The 20,685-nt window shown below is 35.6% G+C and overlaps 1 protein-coding gene across 2 annotated transcripts in view; it reads left to right on the top strand.

Annotated features, from left to right (window-relative positions):
• RGS7 (regulator of G protein signaling 7) overlaps positions 1-20,685 on the top strand; it is a 500,747-nt gene that overhangs the window by 226,908 nt on the left and 253,154 nt on the right. For both annotated transcript variants that reach the window (XM_039883198.1, XM_039883197.1), the window contains exon 3: positions 629-725. In XM_039883198.1, the coding sequence (XP_039739132.1) occupies positions 629-725 (97 nt within the window). The remainder of the gene's footprint in view (positions 1-628; positions 726-20,685) is intronic.

Genomic DNA, 20,685 nt, shown 5'->3' with positions numbered 1-20,685 from the left:
AATAGACAGAAGGCTATGGTGTTACATTAGTTTTTATGTGTATATGTGTGCATGGACACATGTGTACATATATGTGTATGTGTATTTCACACCACACCTAGTAAATGCCTGGGGAAGAGAAGCAGCAGTTGTTGGCAATTGGTCTTGCATTTCTGGGCAGGTTACAGAATCTTATCCTAAACCAGAACATAGAAACTCTCTTGCTTGAAGAAGAAATCCAAACAGATGCTTTTAAGGCTTCTATTTTCTTTCTCAATAAATTTAGTAGAGATGTAATATTAACGAAGTGTGAATTTTGCTATGACAGTGGTTTCTGACAGTTTCAAAAAATAAGCAGTCTTTTATCTCAAACTTTATAACCAAAGAATGTAAAACCAGAAGAAAAGCATTAGTCAAAGAACAAAAATCCTCTTAGTAGCTTAATGGACCCTAAAATGACCACTTTTCTTGCTGTTTTCTCTATCATCTTTTAACCAAACTGAAAATATTAATGTGATAAAATTTAGAAAGACAAGCATATGGCATTACTCTTAGTTGGGCAAAACTGATATACAAAATTGTTATGAGAACTGATTTTTCTCAAAAAGTTCAACTTTTGAAAGATTTTTATTATTTTATTGTTATTCAGATGGAAGACGTCATAGCACGCATGCAAGATGAAAAGAATGGAATTCCTATTCGTACTGTCAAAAGCTTTCTTTCCAAGATACCTAGCGTCTTCTCTGGTAAGTTTGCATTTAGTATACCTCAATGTTGTCCAGTATCTTGCACAGAACCATTTAAAATCTATTCTAGTTGTTCACTACTGAAACTCTCTAATTCATTATTCAATAACTACTTATAAAATATCTGCTATATTCAACATCATGTTGGACACTTGAAATAGTAAAATGAAACAAAAAAGCAAAAATTATGACACAATTTAAGTTAGTTGCAAAGACATAATGCAAAATAACAAATGTGAAATAACAGAATACAAGATTAAAATAAAGATATTTGAAACAATGTAATGTAGGAGGGTGAAAAAAAAATCAATGAGGAGTCAAGAAAGGTTCCTGAAGATTAGTGATGAGCTGAGTTTTAAAAATGAGGAGTCATGTGAGTCCCAAGGCCACTACCACCACCAGCTGTGTGTACAGAACTGGGAGTGACCAAACTACAAAAAACAAGGTAGATAGACAGAAACAGAGTTGAAGCAGATTATAAGGGTCTTTGAAAGCCAACAACAACAACAAAAATCTAGTTCTGATATATAGGTAAATATAGAGAAATTTAAAACTTTTCCAGAGAATGTTATGATGAACGTGTTCAGGATGAATTGACATTCAGTAAAGACCATTGTCTTTGTCATTGGTATAAGGTCTTTGTAGGAATAGTTTAGATGCCAAGATTCTGATATGTGGGGAGGAAGAAATGGAGAGGGAAAAGCCTGAGGATGTGGTGAATGACTGAGCATACAGGATAAAAGAAGAAAGGACCCAATTTATTTTTGGTGTTTGTTTTTTAATTGGGTGACTGTGAGATACAGGAATTATCAGAAATAGGGAAACCCCACAAGTTTGATTGTAAACAACTAGAGTAACCGGAAAGAAAGAGAATAGCCGGAAGTTGGGAATCTGGGCTCTGGCTCCATGTGATAGCGAAGGCCCATGCTACGGGAACTCGGGCATGCTGGGGCCTGTGCTAGCAAGGCTAAGAGAAGAGGCAAGAAAGGACAAACCAAAGCCTTCTCAGTGAATGACGAATGACAAGAGTCAGAAGACTGGTTCTGAACACCGGGTGGGAATGGTGCTTGATGGGATTCATGAACAGGGGTTGTGATGCTTCCTCATAAATAGGATCAAAAGAAAATCAGTGATCATGAGGGCTTCAGCCTTAGTAGGAGGGCAAGAATTAGGACTAGAATAGAAATAAACAAGCCCAGATGTTGGGGTGTGAGCCCTGCATTGCTCTCAGAATATCAGTGGTGGATGTTGACCAGAGCCTGGCTTAACAACTGTCTCTCCCGTGAGATTCTGTTGAGTTTCCTGAACTTCAGTAAAGTGTGTGTGTTTGGCACTGAGGCGATATCAACCTGGGGGCTGGATAATGGCCATATGCACAGAGAAACAAAGGAAGCCTGTCTGCAGATTGAGAAAAATGAAATACAAGAGGAAAGAGAATCAGAGATGATGAGGCAGAGTACCGGGTTCCTGGTGGCTTCTCAGCCTTTGTCCCAGTCATCAGGGGCACAGTGCTGCAACCTGCACAAACTTCCCTTGAGATTTTTGCATCTTCAGGCCTCCACTATGAAACATCTATCTTTTGTTTTGCATGTTCTCCACTTCCTTTTTCTAGTCAACACTTTCCCTGCATCTCCAACAGACTCAGTGTAGGCTCTTAGGAATGCGAAGTTCCAGACCCTGACTACAGATGAGTTAACTCATTAGGACTGGATGCAACCAGGGAATCAGTATCATTAAGCTCATAAAAATGTGTATGGGATTGGCATCTGCTAGTCTTACGGCCATGCAAACTATATTTCCATTTATTTATTTATTTATTTATTTATTTATTTATTTATTTATTTATTTATTTATTTATTTATATTCAGTTCAGTGGACACTGATCAAATACTCACTTCATTCCAGTTACTCTACTGGGTGTTGAGGGCTAATATTTTCATTTTAGTGAGGAAATAGACAGATTACATATACTTTGGTACCAATTATTTAACAGGTATGATTGGAACGGGGTGAGGAAGTAGGGGAGAAGAAAGGAGAGGGAAAGATTAATACTATAAATTGCTTCAAGTTCTGTTTTGGAGTAAATAAGGAATAAATATGGAAGGAAAATCTTAGAAGTTTCTGCTGTGTGTTGAGGAGTCCTTTTGCTCAGAGTCCTCATCTTTCGAGTAGGGCTATATCTTACCTTTAAACTGAAGCTCTCCATCACAATAAAAAAATGAAAGATGAAGTTCTATTACTGCATAAAATTTTCATAGAAATGTTCATGCTAATTTTATGCAATTGTATCTTCAAATTGGAAAAACATAACTATAAAGCTAAAAAATATAAGACTTGTAGATTTTGCTGAGAATTTTCTCTGAATGAAACCCAAAAGCCCTATTCCTACATGATAGCTGTTGCCTTGGAATTCATATCCTGTAACAATATTTATTCATCTTTCATCTGAAAATCTTTGGTAAAGCAAACTATGACACTTGTATCAGCTGAAAATTCTTTGTATTTAAACCCTAAATGGAAGCAGAAGAGATCCAGTTCAGATGGAACATAAAAGTTTGTGAATAAAAGACAAAATGATTAATTTTATATTTTTCATGGCATTTGATCTATCTTTGATAATATTTTACAACTATAACCTTTTCCTTGGTTACAGGCATGTTTGAATGAATTAAAACTGACAACAGGATTTTAGTTGCTTAACAACAAGACACTGAAATGGGGGATGGTGCTTTATTTTTAGAAAATATACTACATCATAGTAATATTGAATACTATTTGGATGTAGATTTTTGTTGATTTACAGTCATGGATGCTTTATAGAGTTTAAATGCATAAGCATAAAATAAATAGGTTTTAAATCCTGATGAGAGAAAAATTCGCTCCTTCAATACTTAATATTTCAAGAGTTTGAACCAGCACTGGGATTTTCTGTTTAATAATAAAGGGATTTTTAGGAAGGGTTTTTTATTTTGATTTTATATATTAAAATAACAATTATATAGTATACATAACATTACAATAACAATTACTTTAATATTATATATATATATTTTTACTTTGGAATAAAATATTAGTAATCTGTAAGCCTACTATGTAGTTATTGGCTTTTAAAATATTAGTTTTATTTCCTATGGCATTTCAAGGTAATTATTATTTATCTCTATTTTATAGAGAAGGAAATGGAGAGACAGAGAGTTCAAATTTTTGGCCCAGCATTGTACTGCTTACTAATATCCAAACCAAATCAGTCCAGCTCAAGATTTCATTCACTTTTCCGTACCACCGTGCATTGCCCCCGTAAGTGCTATCCTTTACATATGACTGTGTTGTTTCACCATGACGAATAAACATATATCAGAATCTGTAAAATTCTGAGTACTTGGGACACTTCTGTTTGTCTCCCAGAACATCCCACTCCAGATGAAAGCTCTTTGGAGTGCTTGTCAAAAAGACCCGATCTTTTTGTCTCAGTTTTACCTCTGAGGACTTGCATGACCTTGAGAAAACAGCTGCAGTTTCTTTCTAAATTTGGAGTTTAGACCTGATGATTTCCAAGTTTCTTTTCCACACAAGTCCTATAATTTGGAGAACTCAGAAGGGGAAAGTGTGGAAAAGGATTACTGAAAGAGAGCACAACAGACTAGAGTATTCACGAGATAGCTAGAGTGATAAAAGCATCCGTGGAAATCTTACTGCATTTTTTTCCCCTAGTCAATGCCATCCGTGCCTATAGCTTTAATCACAAACTTTATGCGCCCTTCCACATGTATACCTGTAGTCCAGACCTTTTGTCTGAACGCCAATGTATTCCGTATATTCAGCTTCTTATGCAGTGTTTCTACTTGGATGTTCCAAAAGAACTTCAAACTCAGCTAGTCCAAAATTAAATTCATAATCTTTCCCTCAGCCTATTCATTGTTTTCTGTCTCAGGAAAGATGGCACATGCCAGAAATTCTGTAGTCATCTTGACCTCTCTTTCTATAGCCCTTTCTTCTCATGGCAATTTTATCAACAGATTTTAGCAATCTTTTCTTCTAAACAGCCATCAAATCATTTGGCCTTTGACCATCTACTCTTGTACTGCTCTACTCCATACTGTCATCTTCCCTCACCTGAACTATCGCATTGCCCTCTAACTGGTCTCCACACCACTCCACACTACATCCTCTCTTTTTCCACAGGGAAGCCACACTGATATTTTCAAGTTGCAAATCTGATTCATTAAAATTATTTTGTCATTTTTGGGTTAAGACTGAAATCTTTAACAAGACTCCTAAGCAACAGCATAGTTCAGTCTCTATCTGACTGTCAAACCAGTCTCATAGCATGTTCCCTCTTGCTCTCAAGGTTCAAGCCACAGAGGCCACTTTACATTTCTTACACTCCACCATGCCCCCTCTTACCTTGGGCATTTCCACCACTGTGCTGTTTCTTCTATTTGGAATGCATTCACACCTTTTCCCCTTCACTCAGCTTAGACCTATTCATCTCAGGTCTACCTCAGTTTCCTTTGTTAAATACACTGCTAAAACTGCATTTTTTTTTTAAGTTTCAGAGTACTTTATTCCATTTTGTAGATATAAAATTATTAGTGGTAGTATTTGATTAATGTCTGCCTTCCAGACAATATTGTAAGCTATAAGAAGATTCCATATACTCACTTTCCTAGCCCAGTAACAAAAAGAATGTTTAATTTAGGTGTTCATATAAGTATTTGTTAAATGGGTAAAAAATAATTACAATTTTAGAGGAAAATTTGCATTTATATGGCTTGAAAAAGTAATTAAGCTACTGTGATCATGTAGCTTTGTCAACATACATAAGTTATTTCAATTTAAAATTAGTTTTAGTCATTATTCCATCAAATAAGTTTTCAATTCCTTGCACTCTCTCTTCTTTTCCTGATACTCCTATGATGTGATGTTGGTATGGTTGATGTTGTTCCAGAGGCCCCTTAAACTATTCTCATTTTTTATTATTATTATTATTATTATTATTATTATTATTATTACTACTACTACTGTTCTAATCGGGTGTTTTCTACTACTTTGTCCTCCAAATCGCTGATTCAGTCGTCTGCTTCATCTGAACTGCTGTTGTTTCCTTCTAGTATAGTTTTCATTTCAGTTATTGTACTCTTCATTTCTGATTGATTCTTTTTTATGGTTTCTATGTCATTTTTTACGTTTGCTAACTCTCTGTTGAAGTTCTCTATTCTTCTTCTAAGTTCATTGAACAGCCATATAACCAGTGATTTGAACTTTGTATCTAGATTGCTTTCTTCCATTGATTCAGTTCTTTATTATTTATTTATTTATTTGCTTCTTTGTTCATTTGTTTATTTGTTTATTTATTTTAGAGTTTTATTCTCTTCTTTTATTTTGGACATGTTTCTTTGTCTCCTAATTTTGGCTTTCCCTTTACGTTTTTTCTCTATATTAGGCAGGTCTGCTACATCTTCCAGTCTTGGCAAGGTGCCTTATGTAGGAATTGTCCTCTGGAGCAGTGATGCAGTCTCCCTGGTCACCTGAGCAGGTGCTCCAGGAATGTCCCTTATGTGAATTGTCTGATAATTGAGCATTGTCTGCTCTTGCTCATCAGTAGGTCGTGGTTAACCCTCAGGCTGGCTGCCTAGGAGGTCTGTCCACAATCACAGTGGGGCCTGACTCCATAGAGCAGGGTTTGCCCCAGCAGAGCTTTGGTGCTTACTGAGTTCACTCTTTGGGTGTTTCATTTGAGCAGTTTATGGAGTGGTGCTAGATTGTTGTCTGAAGCTGGCCATTAGGTTTGTTTGTTCTGGGGCCTCTTGAGAGGGGCTCTGCTGCAGGAAAAGGTCAGCTGCTGCCTATACCCAGCCCAGGGCCACCTTGTAGAAACTACGAAGTGATCTGAAGTTGGCAGCTCCTTGTACCAGGCCCAGAGGCACATGAGTGAAGCCATTCTATGACCTGAAGCCACCTGCCACCTGCACTGGGCCTGGGGCCACTCAGCAAAAAGCAAAGGGCACACCAAGGCCAGCCACCACCTGCCTGCAGGCCTTGGAGAGTTTTTAAGAAAGGTTTCATCACCAACAAGGCTGTTTGTGAGGCATAGCCTCTGAAAGAGCCGAGTGCAGTGATAGAGTTGTGTGGGGTTGGGTCACCAGGGTGGGATGAATGGTGTTCATCAGGTTAATGTAGATGCAGATTTGGCACCTACCTGCCCTTGCAGGCTGCTTAGTGGGAGGGCTCAACAAAAGGACAATAGCAGCTCTTGCCCAGAAGCCCATAATTCAGTTTCTTCTTATATGTCTCTGGCACATTTTGAGCTGCAGTCCCTTTGCTGGAGCAAGTGAGTCTATACACAAGCCCTTTAAGAAAACGCCTGGGTTTCCAGCAGCCTTTCATCTCACCCAGACTGACAGAATCCCCACTGATTTTCACAGCCAGTTGTTGTGGGGACTCTTCTTCCTAGCACTGGTTCTCCAGGCTGGAGAACCTCATATAGAGCTGGGACCCCTTCTCTCATGGGGGACATCTGTAACTGAGATATCCCTCCTGATTCTTGACCACCGTTCACAGTTGTGAGACCAGCCCAATTCACATATCTGCCCCTCCTACCCATCTGAGTTGGCTTCTTGTTTATATCTGTAATTATAGAAGTTTTATTCAGCTGGTCTTCAGGTGGTTTTTCAGGTTTTTCTATAATTTAGTTGTAATTTGAATGTGATCATGGGAGAGGCAAGCATAGTGTTTACCTATCCCCACCATCTTTACCAGAACTCCATTATTCGTTGATAATAAATTAAACATGCCTCAGTTGCCTACTGTGGTATGAGCATTTTGCCAGCCTAGAGATACAGAAAAGAAAGATATGGTCTCTGTCCTTAAGGAGATCACACTCTCTAGTGAAGAAATAGACAAATAAAGTGAGATAAGTTCCATGATGGAGGTGTTTCCAAGGTGTTCAGGAGTATGTGGAATCTAGCCTGGGCTCCTGTGGCCAGAGACATTGTTTGGAGATGGTGAAATTCTAGTCATTGTAAAGGATGATATAGAGTTAGCCAGACAATACAGGATAACTTCTGTAAAATCTCAGAGATGTGAAAAGGCATGGTAAGCTCAAGGAACTTCAAAAAACTGCAGAGTATCTTTAATACACGGTGAGGCGTTTGGAGAGTTTATATAGATCACTCTAGAGAAGAAAGCAGAAGGTAAAAGTTAGAATTCAAGGCAGTTGTTAGAATCATGAGGAGTTAGAAATTTATCCTGAAAAAAATTAGGCACATTTGATAAATTTTAAGAAGAAAAATAGCATTATCAAAATTTTTAATGGAAGCTTCTCTGAGAAAAACTATAGAGCATAAATATTAGTTTGTAAAGAAGGGAGACAATGATGGAAACTGTGTCTACAAACTAGAACAGAGAATGCAAAAGCCTGAACCAAGACAGGGTCAATGGGATTTAAGGGGGGAAAGGGATGTATAAGAAAGTTTAAGTACTTAGAAAGGTTTTTATTACCAATTCAGTGGCAGGATTAAGGGTAGGTGGGAAATGAGAGGCTAGATGAATTAAGGGAGACGGCTGAGAGATGTTCTCCCTCTTTCTCTCTCTCCCCTCTCCTTCAAGATGATGAAGAAGGGATGATAAGTTTTGAACATGTTGAGCTTCACATATTCATAGAGCAACCAAGAGAAATGTCCAGCTGTTAGGTATACAGATCTGGAATTCATGGGTATTCAGCAATACGAAAAGTAGATAAGATCTATTTTTGGTAGCTTATTGGTAAAAACTAAGTAGATAAGTTCTCTTGGAGTTGTGTTGTGAAAAGAGAAAATCAGAGGACCAAAGACAGACTTCTGGAGAATAGAAACACTTAGGGACTGGACAGAATATGTGGTTCACATATGCTTGCTCTTAGGTCTTAATCAACAGGATTGTTGGGGTAAGTTTACTTGGAGCAGCAAGGGAGATCAGCTCAAGGTGAACTCTAAAGACCTCATGTAAGTGACTGGAAATCACACTGATCTGCATCAGGAGAGCTAGTGTCAGTGGATAAAAACTCCAATGGTTTTCTCTGAGTCTTAACAAAAAATACCAATCAGCACATGAAGTCTAAACTCTCCACTAATCTACTTACACAAAATAGATCATGACCTGTTCATTATGTATAAGCTTAAAAACTGATGCTTAACCAAACCTCGGATAATATCTCTAGAAATATCCCCCACCACAATATCATTCCCTGCTAATTACCCTAACTGAAAATTAAACAAGTTTACTGACCTGATGCTCTGTGATTCTTCAGGGTATTTGGATGTTCTCATATTCTGGACATTCAATATTTCAGTTATTCTAGATCATGGTAAAATAAGCCTTTCCTATTGGATGAATTTCATTTCCTTCAATGGATTAACTGGAAAATTACTGTGTTTCCAATGTAAGTCACAGCAGGATGCAAACCAGAATTCTATTTTCACTTCTTTGTAGATGGTATTAGGTTTTCATTAAACTTGAATTGTACCATGCTAGTGAAGCAGCCCACTGAGATCAGAAAAGTCTGCAGGACTGCCTGTGGCAGCTATCAAATAAAATGTCCCTATTAAATCAGGTTATTTACATGTTTAAAGATTGAACTTAGTGATCTAATTCTCAAGAGCCAAAAAGGCTAGTTTCTGCTCCAAGCACTATAAATAGAGAAGAAAATGGTCAGAAATTAATAGAGAGTTCTAGTCAGTCATTCTTGTGTTTTGTATATTTCTGTTTCTTTATTTTTCATTGTTGTTGTTTTTATTAGTTTGAGAAGGTTCTCCATTACAACAATGTTGATAATTAAAGTTGAGTCTCTTTACTGCTTTTCTTTTATAACTTAAAACTATTCCTCATTTAGATTTGTCATTTATTAGCAGGAGCAAAATTTGTGGTCAAAAGAGTTTTCTAATAGTCCTTATGTTGTGTGTGTTTGGCTGGCCTTAAGTCTCTTTTTAAACTACTTTACTGGGGTGCAACTAACATAAAAAGCTACATATATTTAAGGTATACAATCCAATGAGTTCAGAGAAAAGTATAAACTGGTGTAACCATCACCACTGTCTATCTATGCTGTAAATATATCTATCCATTACCTTCTAAAGTTTCCTACTACCCAATTTTTTAAATTTATTTTTTTGGGAAAGATAAGAACTTTTAGCATAAGAGTTACCTTTTCACCAAATTTTAAAGTATACAGTACAATATTAATTTTAGGCACTATGCTATAGAGTACATCTCTAGGACTTAGTCATCTTGTATAACTGAACTCTGAATCTTTGACTAGTATCTCCTCACTTCTTCCTCTAGCCAGCCCCTGACAACCACTGTTCTATTCTTTGATTTTTTTGTCTCATTATTTTAGATTCTTCAAATAAGTGATGTCATGCAGAATTTGTCCTTCTGTGTCTGGCTTATTTCACTTAGCATAATGTCCTCCAGGTTTACCCATATTGTCACAAAAGGCAGTATTTCCTTCTCTTTAAATACTGAATAATATTCTATTAGCCTCAAGTCTTAGGCTCAGAAAATCATTTTTTCTTCTCTCGAATCCATTTTGACCAGTTTTTCTCCTTTTTCTGTTTTTCCTCTCAGCAAATTTGATAATAAAGAAAGACTTAACCAGTGATATATTGTTACTCCTATTGCATAGAAATGGGAATTGTTAAATTTCATATTACTTGATATGGAATCATTATTTATATTTTATTATTATTATTATGGCCCTCTCACAGTGTACACCATTCTCTGTGATTCTTTTTTCAGCCATGTATATGAAAATTGAGCAGTATACATGAGCTTAAAAATCAAGTTGCTTTTAAATGTAATCATTTGAATATGTCCTGCCTCTTGTCCTTTATTCCTCTAAGGGTTGTATGAATATTAGTGGCATGGAGAGACCATTTATGTAGACTTAATCTTACCTTGTGTGATAGTTGCACAGGTAAGAAGAAAAAGGAGGAATCTTGGTGATATGAGCAGGGCCAGTGCAAATTTTAATAAGTACATATTTTGTATCTAAATGTTTTTGAGAACAGCTTTCAAGATGCCTCATATGACTTAAACCTGATTATATTTGGAGTTCATTTAAATATAATAAGAATAAGTAAAGTGGAATATATATATTTTTTGAGACTCTATGACTATCTAGGTAATTCTAAGATGCTTCTAAGAGTCTAAGAAGCTGAAATTGACATCTTAAAATATTTTCCATCTACCATTGGAATGGCTATCATGGGTTTTACAGAAATTCAGAGAGAAATAGACTGCTTTTGAAAACAGTTCTAAAATATCTTGGCAGAAATTATGCTTATAATATTTCATTTTTATAATATCCCAAAGAAAATTCAAGAATGCAAAGGGGAAATTTATGAGCAGTAAATAGGAAATAAAAAAGGTATCTTAAAAATATTGGTGGTTCTTAAAGTTCAATTCTGAAAAATAAATTCTTAGAGAAAAACAAGAAATTTTAGCTAGATCTGCAAAAGACATGAACATTTGCAAAAAGCTATTTTTTTTTTTTATTTTGCCATCTTCTTGATACACCTCTCTGACAAAGTGACAAGGCAACTGGCATGTAGTAACTATACCGTCTACCAAGCTGGGGAACAAAAGGAGAAGCTGTACTGTCATATAATCAAATAGATATTTAAATTGTCTTTGCTGTGAAAGATTCTTCACCCACACTTGGTTGTCATTCTTTCTTAATTGTAAATTAGCACCAAGAAGTGATTAGAAATAGTAAAGAATTCTAATCTAAGCCACTTGGACTCTCTGGCATATGTTCTAGATAATTATCTTTCTAATAACTAAATGCCACTGAGAAATGATAAGGTTAGCTATTTATTGGGCTTTCACTGTATTTATGCAGAAATAATTTATTTTAAAATGTAGTTGAATCGATTTGAATGACCAAGATGAAAAGCAAGCTCTTATTTATTTTATTTTTACCAGAATGCTAGGGGAAAAAAAAAAAACCAGTAAAAACTCAGGAATATCTAAATGCTTTGATTCAGCTTTAGTTTTCTTTATAGTTATACAGACTAGGTCACGGAACTGTTTTCAGTTTCAAGATAACTGTAGATGGTGGTGCTGCTTCCCTGTAGTGCTTTCTAAACATCTAAATTTGCTGTTTTATATTTTAACTGAATATATTTGGGATCGAAGTTGGATGTTGTTCTCCAAATAATTCTATTCTAGAGAGGTAAATTTTCATCCAAATACATAAAAATTTCTATCAAAGTCTACAAATAAGAGTTCTCTCTGACTACCAAGTGTGTTGGTTTTCTGTCACCCTGTCTTTGACTCAGAACATTATGGTTTCTCCCTATGATGTCTTTGATGGAAGACTCTTCCCAACACAATTGAATCATTTTATTGTTGTATAACCAACAGCAGTAAGTAAATCTCTGAAGATGAATTGTTCTACTTAAGGTTATGAACAGAACTCAAGAGTAAATCATTAACAATGGGCCAAAATACATAATTTACTGGACAAATGTCACTGTGCCTACAAGAATACCAGATTTATATCTGTAAGGCACTCTCTGGAAGAGACTCCAAAAGCCATGAAGATTAACTTGTAATTCTCTCATCTGACAGGATCCACAGTTAAATTCAGAGTGAATGCATAAACATGTAGACAAGGTTCTTTTAAGAGATACTGAACCTCACTAATATATAACATCTTTTTTGGACTTTGGGAAAAGGGGCAATTGATATACTTTATTTAGAATTTCCAAAAACCATTACTGTATTTCTACAAAAAAGTAACTGTACATGACAGTGTTGGGGCTATTTTGGAATGGCTAAGGGACAATATAAAAGGCAGAAAACATAGTGCAGTCATAAACAAACAATTCTTTGGAAGTCTGAAGAATCCCAGCTGGTGTTGAATTTTAGCTTAGCATTTAAATGTTATCTTTATAGGCATCTGGACTCTTGAGATTGGCAATGATGACAAATTATACTAAAAAATGAAAATCTAAGCCAAGAAAGAAAAAAAAATTCAAAGATGAAAACACCAAGATACATGAATGTCCAGAATGTTATTAAGGAAGATACTATTTATTCAAGTAGAACGTAATACATTTATTAAAAAAAAAAAAATTATGCAATGTTGAGTTTTGGGAGGACAGGTTTCCCCACTAATAGTTAAGATCCATGAAAGGAACCAAAGAATTCCCAGTAGTATGGTCCCTAAAGTCACTGCTCTGTTCTGCACCTTTGACTAAGACCACATGAAGTCTCAAGTAAGGTGTTGAGTATAATATGGGAAGAAACTGGATATAAATAGAAAACTGTCCTACCCATATTTAAAACCAAATAAATATAAGCTTATCAGAATTAGAACCATTTCATGTCATTATTTATCCAACCTCAATGTCGACCTAACAGAGTTTGAAAAGATTCAGTAAAGGGGCATTCCTTGGAAAGGCAGCTTTTGGACAAAAAAGAGACATTAGCAATTTATAAAGCATAAGTAATTAAAAGTTAGAACTTATAATCAGTCGTGTTAAAAATATAAACTAGTTTGAAAGGGTTAGATAACTATAGATAATAAATGCACAAGAGATGGAACAAGCAAATAATGAAATATTTGGGCTTTATTCTCATTTTTAATGTTGATGTTATCAGGCAATTTAATATTTCTGTGTGGCACATTGAAAATGAAAAATAAACACATTATTATAGCTATTATCATAAATATTATGACTTTTATTACAACCTTAAAAGCTCAGATGAGACCCAGGTCTGGATATTCTCTTCCTGACTAAATATTTAATCTGTTACAAAACCAAAGATTTATGTTGGATGCTCTGTAGCATCTGGCATCTGGTTTTCATGGTAAGTACTCAAAAAATATATTTTTGAATTTCTGTTACTTTCATCAAATAATAGTCATTCTTCACATTTTCAAAGTGCCTTATAGTTTTTTTAACTCTTTAATATATCCTCTCTTATTCTTCACAACAAATAACTATACATATCAAACTGAAATTTTCTAAAGAGATTAAAACTTGTTAATTGCTCTTTTCATATCTTACCATTTGAACTTAAGATCATTTCATATTGATATTGATTTTTTTTCCTTAAATAAATCACATTTGACTTCCTTAACTAATTTCTTTAATATTATAATGTCAATACTCAGCAGGTTGTACCATCTGGACAGTTACTGAAAGAATAAAATAGCGAAAGTCAGAGTCAGTCTTGCACATTTATCCTGGGAGATTTAACTGATGGAGACATATTAAATTTTCATTTTGTAGTAATCTACTATAGAAATTGTTTTGCACAAATATTGACTTTCCTTTAAAGCAACGGACCTGAAAAACTTAATTTTGTTCATTGGTGAGTTATTTTCTAAAATCATAGAAATGATAGGTTACTAAAGAAAAGCCTATAAAAGGGAAGCTTTACTTCTTTGAATTAATGCATTAACATTGTTTTCTTTTGAAAGATCAAAATTAACCTTAGAGATAGACATTAAGTTAGGATGACACTAGAGTCTTCATTAATCCCCAGAATAAATAAACCTCTATGACTAAATTGTTAGTTCATATGAGTTTTTGCGAAGTAATGGTTGAGTGCACAGCATGTTGAAGGTGCATGTATAATTTACCATTTTTTATTTCCTTTTTATTTTGTTGACAATATCTTGTTTTCTCTCTCTCGGAACATATGTAGAAGGGTTCCAAATTTCACCTCCCAGTAATACTAGGATGGAGAAGTGTCCTGTCCTTACTACTATCTCATTCTCATCCCGGGCTAGCCTGTATTAATCATGTCTATCTCTGGGTTTTCCTAGCACTATGTTCTTCTATATGGAATTTATTTTACCTGACATTTTGTTCTCAGTGGACATATGATGTGGTTTTTACTAAAGACTGTAAATACCTGGGGATGAAGAATAATCTCTCATTTCAATTCGCATCCTCTGTAGCACAGAGTGTCTGGCACATAGTAGACACTCAGCAAATGTTAATGACTTCTCCTAGGATAGCTAATGTCCCAGACATTCAGTTAACATCCACAACAAATTTCATTTCTGAGTTCATTAGCAATGGAAAGTGACACAGTCTAATTATTTGCTCTGTTGGCATCCAGCACTATACGATGCTTTTATCTCAGTGGGGAGCACTAGAAAGATGGCAACTCTGTTTTGTTGTCTATTACTAGCTTGATGAGTTTCAAAATGGAGTGTCAGGAAATTAAACATAATTTTCAGATTTCTCCAGAGTTTAAAATCACTCTCAGTTTAAATTTTATTATTTAGTTTAAAGTTAATTTTTAGAATATTGGACATTCCCATATTCAATTGTAAATAATCTTCAAAGTCAATCTGAAATAGTGAAAAAGGTATATACAGGTGTTAAAGACCTGCGTTTTAGTCCTATTTCTCATGTTGCAAAAGAGAACAGTATGTGTTGAATGATAGCTCTGGCTTTCGTGCATATATGAATATAGGTGTGTTTTGGTTATAATAGCTATCAGAGCAACTACTGGCATTTACTGAATGCTGAAAATATACTTGGCATTCAACAAATATTAGCTCTTTAGATATATTATTTTATATATAGGTGTCCTTACAAAGATAAGTAAAGAAAAATTCAGAGAAGTTAAATGACTTGTACCAGGTGACTCTCTTAGTAAGCAGTGGAACTGAATGGCATTCGAATCTAGGTTAATCTAGATTCTGTAATCTGATTCAATAATCCGAGTCCATAAAATCATTAAAAAGCACAGACCACTGAAATATTGTCCATAAGATATATATTATATAACATATATAATGTAATGTAAATCATAATTTCATTCCATAAAGTAATTTTGTTTCTTTATATTTCCATGTTTCATTCTGCATTTAGCTTGCAAAACACACTTTTCTTTATGGAGAAATCAGTCTTGTAAGAAACTTCTTCAGGTAAGGTGACACAGGTAGTAATCAAGTGGCTTTCCTTGTTTTTGAGACTTGATTATTTTATAAGCATCAGTTTATCCACCTTGGTACACTGGTGTCTTATCCAGTGAGAAAGCGTCATGTTTATTTAGGAGATATGAGCAGACAATAAAGAAAAGCAAATTAGCGTGTTGAGCTGTACTGGAGAACAGTGTAGTGGAAGGAAACAGAAAAAAACAAACAAACAAAAACTGAACAAAAATAAACAATAATGGTTAAAGGGCTAAAACAACAACAAAAAAGATATTGCAGCTTCAGTTTCAGATCACTGCAATAAAGTGAATTACATTTTTTTTTCTGATGGAGTGTCATGCCTTCAGTTTGTCAGAAAACAAATCTGTGAAGTGTAATAAAGTGAAGCACATGAGGTGTGCCTGTACCTGTGTTTATTTCCCTATAGATGTATCACTTCACCAAATGCACTGAGCCCATCTGCATTTTCCCTTCCCTTCTTCCTTTCCCCTTCCACTGACTTTGAGCAGCAGACACAGGAACAAACAACCACATGTTCCCAGAACCTGGGCTAGATCTTGACACGTCCAGTATTCCACAGCAGTACATCCATTATTTCTGTCTAAATACCACAATTATCACATTACACAATTCTCAAATGTGTTCTTATTATTGATTGCCATAAAACATTCTTGTATCCCGATTAGCCATTTTTTTCCTTTCATTTATTCTTTGGTTCAGATTTCTGTTAACTCATATCATTGGTATAACTGCTCAAACTGTTTCCAAGGAAACAGTTGTGCTTTCTGTGTAAATAAAAGATTTTGTCCTAGCTCTTCTTTGTCACATTTTGTTACAAAGAAATAATTTAGGTAGCTGTTTGTTTTTAAATTTCTTTTTAAAAACATTTTCTTATGGAAATCTTGTACAAAATTATTTTTCTGATCAAATCCCTTTTTTTCCTGTAAACAATACTCTACAGGGAAAGAAGAACAGTTGATTTAAGAGGGTTTGTTTTGACCAGGGAGAGTCAAAAAAAGAAAGTTACGATGCTGGGCTTTCAGTTTTGTCCTTAGCCTATAATGTGGACTAAACTTAGAACATGACCTCTCTCTTTAGCTTGAGATTTGGGGAATTATTTACACAAGGTCAGATTTTACCATGTAAACAAAAATGACAACTTTGAAAGCTACACCCTTCATTTGCAGCATCAGAGCACCTCACTGAGCAAATTTTTCCCTAATGTTTATTGCAGAGTGCTTAATTCTCATATGAAAGAACCTAATGTGCAAAGAATTACCAAGACATAAACAAACATCAATTAAGTGTAGCTCAGATCACTGACAAAATGCTCTTCCTTTAAATGGAAACTGTATACTCAGGTTATATCTAAATGAATAGACGCTAAATTCAAAGATCAGTTTAATGTTATTCTAGATCTAATAATTATTGGTTTGAGTCATAAATTCTCACCTCATCATACTACTGGGAATTTAAACTCTAAAAATCACTCTAAACTAAATATGCAGTGAGAACGACTATATATCGAGCTTCGGATTGTCTGTTCAGAGATTGCTCGGCGAGGTATCAAATTAACAAGAACTTCTTATAGCCATAATAAAATTTCTAATGTGAGAGCAAAAGTTCGCATTTGAAATAATTAAGGAGGAATGTAAGACAGTATACTGCTAAATGCTAAATTCATGTCTATGGGTGTTCAAAGTAGAGGAAAACCATCAAGGAGGCAGGTGATCAGGGAAGAACTCACCAAGGAAAAGGAGACAGATGTGGAGGCAAATGAATCAAATAGAATCATTTATTCCACACATCATGGCAGACACAGATCACTCATACTTCGATGGCCTCTCTGTGGTGTCTTCCAGGTGGGCTGCCCTTTGCTCAGAGTAATCTTAAGATGGTTTTGAGTGTTGAGCCATTGCAAGTTGAAACCTGAAAACTGACAACTTCAAATGAATTTGAAGCAGACTTTGGTAACGGATGTATCATTCCAAGGATCAACCTGGAGGACACATTCAAAAGAGTTCTACTGATGATATAAAATGTTAGGAAAGCAAAGCTTGATGTAAACTTGTTGTAAAGAATCATTGGCCACTGGTTACTTTCAGTCCCCAGATAGTGGCATCTTAAAGTAACAAGCTATTTGGTAGCTTTTTGGAAGGACAATTTTCATGGTCCATACATCTTCATGAGATCAAGCGCTTCTAATGACCCTTCTCCCCCAGAACAAATTCCATTTTAAAAGTCTTCCAGAACCCATCTGTGGAAGAAACTGAGATCATCGAGGCCTAGATTGCACGTAAAAGACCTGCTCCCTCTCCGTCTCTCTCTTATCAAACCCTTGTCAATAAGGGGTTAATGAGTCCTAGGCATGTGATTTTTGGTTTTTAAAGCTTTCTAATACCAGATCTATTTTCATCTTAGCCTAAGCCTTAGAGAACCCCAAAAGGGAGTTAAAAATAAAACTAACATTTTCTTTAAAAGTTTAAAGAGTCATCCTCTTTTGGATGAGATCAGGGAGGTTTCCTTTAATATTTGACTTTTCCCCCTGCTCTTTTTGGCAGTCTTCAGATGTACAAATCTCCTTGAAGTCATTTCAGGCTGAAAACATTTATGATAAAATACCAGAAAGCTAAAAATAAGTATTCTACCCTTTCTCTAGAGGTTATTGAATATTTCTCTTAATCTTTCTGGTCAGGTGGCCTTTTAGCAAGAGATAGATGTTAATAGCTGCTGGGAGAAAATGCAATGAAAGATCATTAAATATTTCAAAAATACCTTTACTCAAAATGTCCAACACTAAGCAGTCTGGCTGGTTTCAGAACTTAAAGAGTTTTTACAAATAGTAATGCAGGCAAAACTCCAAGGCTGGCATCACCTTACACCAAGCTATCAAATTTAATGGTTTAAAAGCCATCCCCCTTTTTCTGGCACCATCTACTTGAATTTTTTTTTGAGGGGGTAACCACCTCACCCCACTCTCAGTCCATGTGGTTTGAGTAGGGCAACCTATTCCCTGGATTAAGTTGCATGGGGAAGGAATGTGATTTCGGCTTGGCAAATTAGAGATTTATATCTGGTACTTCTGTTAGAACCACTGAGGAAACACTCTCTTTCTGCATCTTAAGCTGGTAGGTGTAAACCTGAAGATGAAATTTGTCTAAAAGTAAAACTAGTGCAGAAAAGAGTAGAACCATAGAGCAAAATTGGGTCCTGACAACTTTCAAGCACCTGAACTCTGAAATTTTTCAACGGCCGAGCCTCTACATTCCCTCTTTACTTAAGGTGGCTTAACCCGGGCTTCTAGAAGGTATTGAGTTCTGAATTACACATTTCTCTTAATTATCCTTAATTCTTTGCATCTAACACCAAACTTCGTTACTTTGAATTTTTTCCTTTGGTTGAAAATTTCCTTTTAAAGTTGAATATTTTTATTTCTTTGGATTACAAAACCAAAATAAAACTTTTTTTTTTCTCTAAAAGTATAACAAGCTAAGATACAAAGACAGTTAATCATCTATTTTTGTCACTGAAGCCTATGGCCTCGACTTGGCCACAGGTGCAGAGATTCAAAAGAAGAGAGATGGCATTTATAAAGGATATTAAAAGGTAAGTTAATTCCACAAGGTATTATCCATTAACTTCTTAATTATCTGACTATAATCAGGTTTCTGTGGCTTTCTTTCCCTCTCAGATGCTAGAAACACTAAAACAAGCCGGGGTAGTGTATACTGTAACTTTGCAGATTCATCTCTTTCTGAAGGAGTTTCACCACAATATGGACCACAAGAAGTAAGAGTTGTGTTTCATTTGTCCTCATATCTAGTGTCAATAGTTCTGGTGTGGAATATGTGCTCAGAAAACATTTGCTGGACCAAACTAGTTTATCTAATTTTGTAGGCAAAGTGTACATTTGTCCTATGTAGCTACCTCTTTAGTGATTTCTCATCGAGCACTTTCTACTGTCAGGTTCTGTGAAACGCATATTCTCACTTTACATGGAAGACTGACTAATACTGAGTTTATGTCCTATTTCCCCAAGCCCACAGAAGTGCCAATAAAGGAAGGTTTTAAAAGTGTTAACCCACAAGGACAGGGGAACAGAAAGGAAAGAAGGAAACAATGGGTAAAAGGCGTAATTTTTTGGGGGGGTGGGGGGAGGCAGGAGGGTGACAGGAATAAGGAAAGTGATAGAAGAGACATAAATGTCCACACTTAGCAGAGTGGACAGAGCAATAACACAGCTTCCAACAGGGGACACCAGTGAGAAATGAGCCAGTGTGTCCCATAAGGCTTAGTACTGTGAAAGACTTAGTTGAGGAACAGGGCTGCCAAGAGATGGATCTATTGAAACAATAGAGCAGATGAATCTCCAGGTCCCTTTCCCATTCCATCCAACCTCCCAATGAAGTCACAGAGTTTATTTTCTGGAAATATTGGGAAGCTCCTGATTTGAGAATTCCAGGTAGAAAAAGCAAATAAATGCGAGTCTATTATAACTGAACTCGGGGACTTTGTCTCTTTCCCCAGCCTACCTCCAGGACATTAACAATCATGTGCACACTTCCTCAGTGAGAGCTTATGGAATTCCCCTCTGGAGAAAGTCCCCAGAGCAATGATCTTTCCATACTGGTATCTGTCTCCCTCCTAACGGGATTTAGAAGTATAAAGGACTAACATAATACAGGAAGACAGGTACACACATACACATACCTGGAGGAAGGCATCAATTCAGGTTCAGTAATTCATCAAATGTTTCTTCAGAGTTTACAACATTGCAGGCTGAGTGGAATCAAGGGTACCTGCAGGTAAGAGAGTTTCCAAGACTGGCTTGGGAGAAAGGTATACTCTTCTTCTGAATTTAGAGAGCAAATGATGGAACTTAAAATCCAATAATTTTAAACTTTGATATTCTGGGCTTTTCGCTTACAGATAGTAATTTTCATTAGGGAAAAAATGGTTCTGAGTTTACATATTTCAAAGATAACTTAAGATTTGTATACCTTTTCCTGTCTCTAA

The sequence above is a fragment of the Pteropus medius genome, unplaced genomic scaffold (assembly GCF_902729225.1).
Source record: "Pteropus medius unplaced genomic scaffold, Ma_sr-lr_union100, whole genome shotgun sequence".
NCBI lineage: Eukaryota > Metazoa > Chordata > Mammalia > Chiroptera > Pteropodidae > Pteropus > Pteropus medius.
The sequence above is the reverse complement of the archived record's forward strand: the minus strand, read 5'-3'. Positions and strand labels throughout refer to the sequence as shown.